Source organism: Wasmannia auropunctata, unplaced genomic scaffold (assembly GCF_000956235.1).
Source record: "Wasmannia auropunctata unplaced genomic scaffold, wasmannia.A_1.0 LD336106.1, whole genome shotgun sequence".
In the NCBI taxonomy this organism is placed as follows: domain Eukaryota; kingdom Metazoa; phylum Arthropoda; class Insecta; order Hymenoptera; family Formicidae; genus Wasmannia; species Wasmannia auropunctata.
Window position 1 is genome coordinate 7,862,679 of NW_012026784.1, and position 11,442 is coordinate 7,874,120.

The following is an 11,442-nucleotide window of genomic DNA, read 5'->3' on the forward strand; positions in this document are numbered from 1 at the left end:
ATAAATAGCATATTTTACGGACGCGATCGGATTTTAATCGTTTTACAAATGAGCCGTGTATATTGCATTCGTCAGCTGTTTTCAATAATGGAAATACTTCAATTATTTCACGAATACCTTTTGACTCGTCGAATTTAATAGGATATCTAAAGTCGTTGGAAACAATTTATCACTCTCTTTTCAACTTGAGTCTTATGTCGTTATAAGCATGGATAATTTTGAACAGCGTGAGTAACATATTTCAGTATAAATATTTAGAAATAAAAATAGTTGTATACATGGCGGTTGTCAATTTTATTTATTCCATATTTATTTTGGTCAAACAGTATCTTAGGATAGGAATAAATAGAAATAATTAGGTATGATAATTATATACAGAATTAGAATTTTAAAATTATTTTTCTAGAGGAAAATAAAATTATTATAAAAAAATATAAAATTTAATTTATTTCAATAAAAAATTAATCAAAATATTCTGTAATTAGAAAGTACAAGCGGCACTGATACCGTTGCATCAACGATAGATTTTTCATCGTTATATTCAGCCATACAACACGATTACGAGGGGAGCAACATTTCAAATATAATCACGCAATTATTGCGTATGTATCAACCGAAAGATGGTATTAATGCATATGAACGTGTACTGAGAAAAGTCCAAGCTTTACTGGAAGACAGTGATTTTCAAAAAAAGCAGCTACTGCTCTCAATGATTCCTTCCCCAGACAATGTACCAGATCACACGATTAAAAAAGTGTTTCGTACAACTACAGGTTTTATTAAACTTAATCAGCAGGAAAAGTAAGCTCTCCACTCCTTTGCGATGTATTATTTTTATTATATAATTTCATATCTCATATTACATATTATATAACTTTTTATTATATAATTTCATATCTCATATTATGCTCGACAGCAATACGTGTCAAAATATATTTGGTACTAAAAACATGGACCAAGTAACGGATATTTCATTACCAAAGCAAAATTTTTTATGTGATAAGAATACGTCGAATTTCAAGTCGTCGCTTTCCGAAGCTTTTCCTTTTCGAGGTTTTTCCCAGAGTGAAATTTCTATGATTCCAAGTTATATAAAAAACGTAATCTATCTTTGCAAAATTATATAATGCGATTTTTCATTTAGAAATTATAGCTGATGTCAGTTTAACTTCTATTCGTTAACAGAATTCATCGAGTTATTATCTAAACAATAATTCAAAGAACGAGCTGGAGAGAAATAATAAGCATCAAATGTTGCCTTATCAACAATATCTGCTTGATAAAAAATATTACATACCTGCTGGAATTAATATGTACAATACCTCTGCTGAATCACATCTTTGTCACTCGTCTCAGATGGTATATCAAATCTCGTACATTAAAAATAAAGAAATCGAGAAATAAACTTCAATTTAACTTACAAGGCATTAATAAATTTTAGGATACACGCTCCATGAAGATGTATAATAATACTGAGATAATAGAAAATTTATCGCAAAATAAGATTCCTCGACAATTTAATGACGTTAAATATAAAAAATATGAAGATGCACTTGATATAGATAAAAAACCTGGCGTTTCACACATGATAATCGATATTGGCCAAAACGCAACAACTACGCAGACAATTAAAGATGATATACATAAAACGAATGTGTGTTGGGACGAAGATCAGGACATTATCATAAACGTATTAAACGAAATATTTTAGTTTAGTTTATATATTCTATATACAAAATTAAATTAATTAAATTTTACAGGCGGATGATCTTTTACCAACCCCGAACGATAGACTTAAAACAAGCTTGAGCAATTTTTTGAAACGAGCGCAAGAAGGAATTTCCATTGGTAATATTATTCATTTTATCGATTTATTTTATATATATTTTAATTATAGATAACATACAAAATTATAAATGTAATTTCTCATATATGCATACAGAATTGTCGGCCTTTCCACGCATCAGGTCGCATCCACAGGTGGGCTCCTTAAATTTGGTACGTTTTACACCGAAAGACCTAAAATCTGGAACACCACCAAAAGTTTTAAGACAAACTTGTACATCTAATGTCACAAATAGCGATAGTAACAGCTGCTTACTATTAAAACAGCAAAACACAGTTATTAACGTAGAAAAAAATCAGAAAGAATCGATTAAAAGGACAAAACAAAAAGTTTATGATAACGGATTACAAAAGAAATACACTTCTCAGGAATTCAATAAAAGAACTCGTAAAAATGAACTGCAAATACAACAAAATAATTTACATTATGATATGGAAAAGAAAGAGGGATGCACATTCGTATGCAAAGAGAAAAATACGGAAAAATCAAGACATGGGTAAATTTGTATATAATTATTTATAAATAATTATTATTCATTGATCATTTAAATCATGCGCACAACAAATAATAATAATAAAACGATTTCTAATTCAGATGCAAAGTGGTAGACTCAAATTCGGATAATGTAAATTCAGCAAATAATTTTCAAGCTCGCTCGATGTTTCAACTAGCTGCATACAAGAAACGATATTACGACACGTTATTGAATGTTCAAAGAGCGAAAGGTTAATTTTAGAAACAAATATTTTATATATGTACATAAAATATTCTGTTGAGCAATCCTTCGGACATGCTTCAGTGTACTTTGTATGGAACAAAATAAATTATGGTGATTAAATCAAACATAAAAAAAGTGTTAAATATATTGATTACTTAAATTTTGTTACAGTTGCAATATCGAATTCTTTAGCATCTCCCTCGGATCATTTAATAGCCTATGATGATCCGTATTATTCGAATTACATATGCCAGCAGCAACACCTGCTTCACCAACAGTGTCATTTGCCGACGAGACCGGAATTTTCGAGGTATCCGGCGGATCTATCTGGATTATCGAGCGTGCACTGTGATCAGTACAGTTGGACAAAATCCATCTGTAAATATTTATTACTGAAGCAATTAAGACTCCAACGTCAGGTAAGAAGATATAGAGAGACGTAAGTAAAAGTCCAGAACACGTTCACTTACCGGATATTGTTACAGACTTCGCCTCTATATGCTCGAGATCAAAGGTAAGCCGTTTATATGCTCAACGACCGAAGTATATCGGAAATATGTCTTTTTTATGTTCGACACTGACATGTCGTATTTATGTAAAATTTTTTTCAATTTCTTCATTCTTCAAGCGGCTGGATTCATCGCTACGTCGGACACGTGTATCCTTATTCCTCTATGCCGAGCGGAAGCGATCAGACAAAGTATTGCGTACGTCGTAAAAACTTGGAAGACATAGTTGGAAAATTGAAGGTGACTGAACGCAATGACTTGGATCTCAACAATTGAGTGATTTTCCCACATTAATTCGATGAGAAGTTCCATTGACGTTGTACACGCAAGTAATAATATTCCTCTTAATTACCATGTGATATCTTCGAATATATGAATTTGAAGAATTGACTAATATAACAGTAACGATAAAAATGTTGGAAATTCATTCACATTAATATCATGTATATAAGCTCGATATATGAATCTTACTCTAAATGTTCTAAATATTTTGCATTAGCCTTGTCTTCGCGTTGAAAATAATTATTATGGATTGATTTGGAAGTATTGTATCGAAAGATTACTGCAACGATTTAAATATACATTTCCTGTTAGATTAGTTATATTCCGATTCCTCATAAGGCGTAGCTCTTGTGAAGTTCAATAGATCGCGTAACGATTTTGATAATTCCGTTTGTATTTCGGACGATTGCGTGACAATGATTTTTTTTTCCAATGGCATATGCGCAAAATATAATGTTATATACTTAGCTGTCGCCGTGTTTAACGCATTTACTAACAAATGTACATTGTTCCGTTCAAGTAACATTACACAAGGTTCACTCTGACTAGGTTTGTGATATATTGTTAAGTAACATACACAAAATCACACGCACAACTCCGCACAAGTCAATAGTGTATAATACTCGCCGTTCCATTTACCCTTAGATGTACAAAATGACATTTAAAAGAATATGTGATAATGCTATAACTTAGGTGTTACGTGACTCATGAATCATTTATTGTCTAGATCATTCGCTATCGGCTCGACAAATCGCCAAGACACTATGTCGCATGATATTTGCGTCACACTTGGTAACCAGTCCGGCCGTCTTATTTTTATTTCAAATCCATTTTCAGACTTCTGCAAAGACATTCGACTCACGATTCGCCTAACAGTCCTACAATTAATATGTCGCTACAGATTGATGATCACTATAATTATTGGCAGCATCACATTATTCATTCACATGTAACTAAATATATAAATACAATGACACGATATATATTAATATCCGAATACATCCACATAAATATTAAAACACATTAGAAATATCAAAATGAGACGAACACTTCGTATTTGGGGCGTGTAACGCATATAACGCGTCACGTGTGTGTGTCTATCATTTAGCGAATGAGGAATTAGGCCAGTTAAATTATTCTGCTAGGAGAATTAAAACGAATTGACAGGAATTCTGTGAAATTAAATTTCTGACTTTCAATATTTCGTAAAGAATACATTCTGCAATTAATTGAATGTGTTCATTAAAATACCCACTTTGATTAAATAAAATTACAATAATTTTCCCTATCAATTCCTTTTAGCTCGCCTGATTTTTGAAGGATCTCAGGTCATATACAGATTTGGATTGTCATGCTATCACTACAGGTCATTGTCAATCGAGCTTAGTATATAAAGAAATCTGCGTCTATTAATCGTAATCGAAATTTATTGCCTGAATGATAATTTATTCATACAAATTCTAAGGAAACAGTGCTTCTCATGTATCACAAACATACTGCTATTTATTATATTAACTTCGTTGAAGCAAATAATTGTTATCGAAGTCAAGTGATAGTTTAATCTTTATTGTAGTAATAATGACTTTAATCCATTTAGCTGTCTCTTGTCTGACATTGCGCTACTTGACAAATTACGTTTTTTTTTATTCTTCTTGAAAATTTTGAGAGAAAATTTTTAGTATTTACAAATCTATTGTTACAAATAACAATGTGGAATGTGAAATAAAATGATATGACGCTATGTGCACGAATTCGAATTACAAGCCTCGGATGTAAAGTCATTAAGAGATTATGTTACATTCAAAGAGCGTTATATTTCCTCTGGCAGTGCTTGTACACTTTGATATAGCTCAAAGCTAATTGCCTTATTACGCCAAGTGACACTTTAATTACCCCTAACGAAATGTAACTTATTTCACCTTCAAATTTTAGCGTACCAACGAGGAATCATACAGAAAAATTACACACTACATTTCATTGTGTCCAACAAAACGAGTTACGACACTATCTATATTTGCCACAACGAAGCTGCTGTATTATATGCTATTTCTCTTTATGAATCTATATGAACACGCATTTCTCTTACACTATTAATTGATTTAAGGTCGACGCATCAAAGTTTCGATAAATGTGTAATTTATTTGTGTTTACACCCGCGGCATCGTATCAAAAGACAAAATAGCTGTTGCCAGACAAAATAGTTGTCTTAATCATAATTAGCTAACATGTTTATATTTATTCGATCGTATAATGGTCGTGATACATTGAACGTAGGAGAAACGAGATATCAGAGAAATTCTGAAGACCATGTAATGCTATTATATATATTAAAAAGAGACTCAATGGAATTATCAATCAGGAAACAAGCGCTCAACAGTTTTTCTTCTAGGATGAATTGTACTTCTAACACGATATGTATGTACTAAAAATACTTTGCTCTTTGATGGATCATTAAGAAGATATAGTTGTACAAAAAAAGTGCTTGACTAGAGTTGACTAGACTCTTTCGTTAAAATTAATACAAATAACACAATAAATAATACTGTTCGTCTAATAATTTTAAAAAACTACGTAAGATATATTTAAATGATGCGTACAGGAACAGGGACGGATTATTTTCTTTTTAGTAACTTAAATAAGTCAGCAAAAATCTGATGCTTTCCGTGTGTACGTGAAAATATTCAATTAAGATTTAATAAAAAAAAAATGACCAATTATATATATCAGCATTATTTTATAGAATTAGTACTATTTAATTTAAACATGTTATAATTAGATGGAACTTGTGTAATTTAAATCATTTGTACATCCGTCCTTGTGCAACAATGATACTATTGTAATATAATGAGCACATTTCAGAGTGTGAGCTAATTGGAATAATATAATAAAAAATAATCGTTCCACGCATACTATTCTGTTCATACGGGAACTAATGCCAAACCGATCTTCCAATGTAAAGAATATCAATCTTATAATTTTATTATAAGTGAATAAAAAGTTCTCTCTACATGTGAAATCATTTGTAGCATTTCTCTCAAAACGTGCTTTAATAAAAATTTAAAATTCTATAAGGCCATCGTGTGAAATATGTATATATTGTCATTGCAAAATAAAATATCATCGTGATTTTAATATTATATCGCTGGTTATTAATAAGCTATCCGATCATAATTGAATTAAAGCTTGAAATAAAATCTAAATGAGAAATTTATTCTATAATTTCGCGTATACAACATTTTCATTTATTAAAAGCATTACTTCTTAAGTGTTTATAATTTCATCTATTTTAATTTTCCCATATTTTGTTTATAATCACGACATAGTTTCTTTTTAAGCATTTTAAAATAAATTAATATTATGATTTTCGATTGATAAATAATATTAAAATATAATTTCAATAAAAGAGGAAATCTTGTGCGTTTATGTTTCAAGAGTTTGCAATTACGTTTTTTCATTTAAATAGACAAATTACAGTCACAAATTGTAATTGCAACTGCCGTTCTTTGTATGTAGGATTGATAGAAAGATCGGTCTAGCTGCATTTTACTATGTATGTATATAATCCTTTTAAGGTTTAATATATACACTTTCATCTTAAAGAATAGGCGATTTCTCCCTGCACGCGTACTAAACGCTTTTTCCAAGTATGCATGGAGCTCAAAATATGTTGGCATCAAAATATGATAGAAATAATTAGTCAAATATATATTATATATATTAGTGTTACGTGCTATATAGTGGTCTTATACTTACAAAATCCCATTAAAACTTACTTAAATTTATTATTTGGTACATGATTGGAATGAAGTGGCATTATTTGCTTATCAAAGTTGGGCAGTCTGGTTTTGTGATGCAAAACGTCAGGACCCGAACAACTAAAGAGAGAACCTATCCTCTTGGCAGCAAAATGTACAAGGCAGCAATAATTTTATACAAGATCTGAGATTTTTTGGACACAATTTCGTTCTGCAAAATTCGATAAACGACGAACTTGATGAGCCCTACAACAAGTCCGGGCTACGATCTTTTTCACCTGTTGCATGTAGTAATCTATATATTTTACGTTAACATTTTAAATCACATCCGATCTCATGCATAATTGAAAACACAGATGCAACATATATAAATTCAAGATACAAGTTCTCTACTTCAATCACTAGACATTATTCAATACCAAATGTGTGTTAAAATTAGGCGAATTTGTATGCAAACGAGAAAAAGTATGAAATTTCAATTATGTAACAAGTAAGTCATCAACTACTATTGCGGTTTAATCAAAGAAAACGTTCAACGTAAAATATATAGATGTACTTGATTCTATAAAAAATTTTGTTACGTCACTGTTCACAGAAACTGCTCATTGGAACAAGTTCATTTTTTTTTTTTTTACCTAAAGTATGTGCTTCGTATTTCACAAGACGTTCAGGCAAAGCTGTAAGGATCGATAGTTTTGCTAGAACAAGGTTGAACATCATCTGGTGGTGGACGCCACTGTCCGGGCCACATGGCGTTACGAACGGCCACGTTCGCATCAGTAGTTTCTTCTATACCGTTGCTAGACGTACATTCCGCCTCCCAGTTCCGGAGGCCGTTTCGAGTCACCCGATTGATCGGCCTAGCCTCGTTCATTTCACAACAATTCTGTGCGTCATTGTTCACTGGCGTTCGCCTAGTTTTACTCTTAATTTGCGCAGTACCACTATTCCTACGTTCGGCATCGGGCCACGGCTGAGATTGCTCCACCGTAGACTGTAGAGGTAACTTTCGCGGCGGCACTCGCCTAGTTTTAACTTCCTCCGCGATAATACGAAAAGCGTCGACCTTACTACTACCTGGCGCGTTCCCGTCACCGGTCGAACTACTATCGCCCTCTTTCCTCCGTCTTCTCCGTCTCCTCTCGATCTCGCTCTCCTCCCGCTGAGTGTCCTCGTTATTCGTATGCGTTTCTAAAATGTGTTGCTTGGCCGTAGCCCAATGGTCCTTTCTGTTGCCTTGCTTAAATTTCTCGTGATTGCTACCGCGATGGCCACCGTTACTAGTGTTCGTATCACTGTCCGCGTTGCGCTTCTTCGACTGCTGATTTTTCACGGCCCACGAAGCCGGTCTCTTAGGACTACGTTCCTTCAAAGTGACCTGCATTTTAGATTATGTTTACACCGTGATCGCTAGCTCGATAGCTCGCGCCTTAAAACAAGCAGATTATTTACCCCAGAGGAAGAAGAATTGTCAACGGGTTTGTAAAGTTGTTGCGTCGGAGTATGACTACGAGAATCTTGCCCTTTACAACTTGATCCACTACGACAATGTATCCAAGACAGTAAAAACGCTAAGAGAGCACAGAAAAGTCCCACTACCGTCGCAGCAATTAGCTGAGAACGTGTGCGTCTTGGTACCCAACCTCCACTGTGGTATTCCCATACTGTACATGCTAGTAATGCGCTACTCGCAGCATATGACAAGCCTATGCCAGTGAATACTATAGCATTCTAGAAACAAAAAAAATAATAAACTCTTTTACATAACAACATCAACTGATATCTAAGTAATTACAAAAATATAATTTCTGAAACATACATGTGTTGTAGTGAAACATTACTTACCACCTTAGCCCAATTTAAAGGAAGGATGTAAATGACATGCGAAATATCAAGGAAGAGAAGGGCTGCAGTGACCAAGAAACAGAAAACAGCTACAAAGATCATGAATCGTAAACGATCTGCTAAAGGCAGCATAAGAATGCTGACCTTGGCAGTGCCAGAACTGCATAAGGTTGCCAAACAAGCTGCAGAGGATATCTACGAAATGCGCTCATTAATTTATCTATATATATATAAATATAAATATATAAAACAATTTCAGTAGTTCAAACTTTAAGTCTGTCATACATTTTCTACGTAAAAGTAAAACTTTACACTCACAAGTAGTAAGAGTCTAACAACACCCGTAGGCGTTTTAAGATGTCCCTGTATGTCGCAGTAAATAACCACATGGCTTGCGCGAGACCAAGGCATGGCGCTCGAAGAGCCAGGTCTATGATCACTATTACCATAGTGACCATGGTAATTCGCATGCGAATCCCAAGAGTGGACCGTCGAATGCACCCCCGGCGAATCCAGCTCTGATGATTGGGAGCTGATTCGCCCCCCTCTACTGCCTGCTATTGATGTAATATCAAAACCATATATACATTCGTACATGCAGTTACAGAGGTACAACTTCAAATGAAGTAAATAAAATAAGGCAGTTAGAATTTTAGTAACTATTATGTTGTCAGGATAAGAATTTTAATAACTGTTATGTTGTCAGGATATTACAAAAATGTGTGACATAGCATGGAGTTTCAATTTTTTTTTTAAACAAGATTCCATACGTCAACTATATTAAATAAATAAAAAAAAAAATGTTAATTGAAACATTGAAACACATACCTATTTCGAAGTCTTGTATGTCCTCGGGTTTAGAATATATGGCAGGTGGTGGCTCCAGATCGCGTATCTCTTCTAGTAGAAGCACCTCTATTTCCTCGGCTGCGTATAAGTCCGAGACCGAGCGAATAGGATAATGCCGAGTCTCGCTCATTACTTAGGTGCGCTCGCTCATTTACTCCTTCCTGCCTGCAGTCGTATCTTATGGATTGACTTGCCAGTGGCCACCATTCGTTGTCTAATCGATTCGATAACAAGTCTATCCGTCTATCAGCCATCCTCCGCATATATCATGTGCCATTTCTACCTTTGCAGGCAACAATACTCCCCCCACCTTCACCTGTCAAACCAAAAATTTAATTAAAGCAACTTGGAATAAACAGTTTGAATCTTATAAAATTAATATAACAGAAAAAGAAAGCATTACAGCTACAAATATTTAATACACATTGTTTCCAATAAAATTCGTTGCAATGAAATATAACTTTATACAAGAGACAAAATGTCTATAGCAACATATCAGGAAGTGAGTAATTTCTAATCATTCATATGTCTTATTCAATATTACGCATGTTTCCTGATTGGAAATCGACAATCAGTACCACCGAGTGTACATCAAATTTCATAAACAAGCGTGTTACATAGCAAGCACATGACGTTTGTTTAACAAACAAGACTGTCGCGTCGGTGCGGACTGCGGCTAAAAAAATGTACGAAAGCTCGAGGAGCCAGCGTCCAGTTCGATCGCGTGACGAAAAGTCCGACTTGCGTTCGTGCACGGAGCGTCGAGATTATTTTCAAGCCCTCCGTGACGAGTCGTGTTTTTCTGACGCAAATCGCTCGCGATCCACATGTTGCCCGAGTCCGCACTCGCATCGCTCCGGAGCGTGCCGCCGCGTCGGGAAAATCGTCGCTCCAGGGGAAAGAGTCGCGGGGAACGTACCTCGAATTTATGACTGTCGATTGCGACGCGTAGATCACATCTTTTCGAGATTTTTCACGTAGCCAAGCTCGCTGGCCGTCCAACGGGTAGCCGCCATTGCCTTTTTGCTTGGTTTTTGCCCATGGTCCGCGTCTGTTACGACGACCTAGAAATAACAGATGGAGCAACCTGTCTCTCTCTCTCTTTTAATTCATTGGCTGAACGGCAAAAAATGGTCGCAGGGGCATTTGCGGCGAGAGGATCATTTGATTGTCCCCCGCCGTTCCTGGAATTATCTCTTCATTTTCCTCTTTTTAATTAGTAGCATTATCTCTATTCAGAGAATCAGCCCCCAAACTCATGGATCTTGTGGGGTATCCTGCAGATGACAAATGAAATTATCGTAATGATGCGATTAATATATTCTCTAGATAGACTGGACAAAAACCAAATTAACCAGTCTTAGTCCTGAGTAAGCCATAAGTCATAAAAACAATTGACCAATCACAGCTGAATGTGAAGAGAATACTCGATTATGGATGATCAATTTTTTATAGCTTAAAGGTCCATCTACAATGAGAGTAGTATGTTGTAAGCCGTAAAAAAATTGACCAATCACAATCGAATATGAGAAGAATAATTGGCTGTGATTGGTCAATTTCTTATGGTTTACGACTTACTCTCATTGTAGGTGGACCTTAAGTGTCGGTCCACAATAAGGACTTAAAGCCTTACGCCGT

The 11,442-nt window shown here is 34.6% G+C and overlaps 2 protein-coding genes across 6 annotated transcripts; one reads left to right on the top strand and one right to left on the bottom strand.

Annotated features, from left to right (window-relative positions):
* Positions 1–99: 99 nt before the first annotated feature.
* LOC105455749 lies at positions 100–5,718 on the top strand. Of its 3 annotated transcripts, XM_011699310.1 has the most exons (12): positions 100–227; positions 486–801; positions 917–1,100; positions 1,186–1,359; positions 1,442–1,690; positions 1,761–1,848; positions 1,943–1,998; positions 2,113–2,342; positions 2,441–2,571; positions 2,736–2,983; positions 3,050–3,078; positions 3,193–5,718. In XM_011699310.1, exons 1-12 carry the CDS (start codon positions 209–211, stop codon positions 3,347–3,349), a joined length of 1,881 nt encoding a protein of 626 aa, XP_011697612.1. In that variant the 5' UTR covers positions 100–208; the 3' UTR covers positions 3,350–5,718. The 3 variants fall into 3 exon arrangements, with proteins under 3 accessions (XP_011697612.1, XP_011697594.1, XP_011697605.1); XM_011699292.1 differs by having other exon boundaries at positions 1,943–2,342; XM_011699303.1 differs by lacking the exon at positions 3,050–3,078 and having other exon boundaries at positions 1,943–2,342; positions 2,736–3,003.
* Positions 4,765–10,848, bottom strand: LOC105455732. 3 transcript variants are annotated; one of them, XM_011699277.1, is made up of 6 exons: positions 10,724–10,848; positions 9,784–10,120; positions 9,274–9,509; positions 8,956–9,150; positions 8,563–8,841; positions 4,765–8,488 (listed from the first exon to the last, which is right to left on the bottom strand). In XM_011699277.1, the coding sequence occupies exons 2-6, from the start codon at positions 9,932–9,934 to the stop codon at positions 7,778–7,780; spliced, it is 1,572 nt and encodes a 523-aa protein (XP_011697579.1). In that variant the 5' UTR covers positions 9,935–10,120; positions 10,724–10,848; the 3' UTR covers positions 4,765–7,777. The 3 variants fall into 3 exon arrangements, with proteins under 3 accessions (XP_011697579.1, XP_011697583.1, XP_011697576.1); XM_011699281.1 differs by having other exon boundaries at positions 4,765–8,476; positions 9,274–9,512; XM_011699274.1 differs by having other exon boundaries at positions 9,274–9,512.
* Positions 10,849–11,442: the final 594 nt, after the last annotated feature.

What these genes read in the sequence shown, in the direction of transcription:
- LOC105455749 (XM_011699292.1), top strand. An exon ending in GCAAGAAGGAATTTCCATTG is followed by an intron (nt 1,849 to 1,942) that starts GTAATATTATTC and finishes ATATGCATACAG; the next exon opens with AATTGTCGGCCTTTCCACGC. An exon ending in GAATGTTCAAAGAGCGAAAG is followed by an intron (nt 2,572 to 2,735) that starts GTTAATTTTAGA and finishes ATTTTGTTACAG; the next exon opens with TTGCAATATCGAATTCTTTA.
- LOC105455732 (XM_011699274.1), bottom strand. Translation starts at nt 9,934, where the DNA reads ATGAGCGAGACTCGGCATTATCCTATTCGCTCGGTCTCGGACTTATAC. An exon ending in CATACAAGACTTCGAAATAG is followed by an intron (nt 9,513 to 9,783) that starts GTATGTGTTTCA and finishes TTACATCAATAG; the next exon opens with CAGGCAGTAGAGGGGGGCGA. An exon ending in ACAATTCTTCTTCCTCTGGG is followed by an intron (nt 8,489 to 8,562) that starts GTAAATAATCTG and finishes TCTAAAATGCAG; the next exon opens with GTCACTTTGAAGGAACGTAG.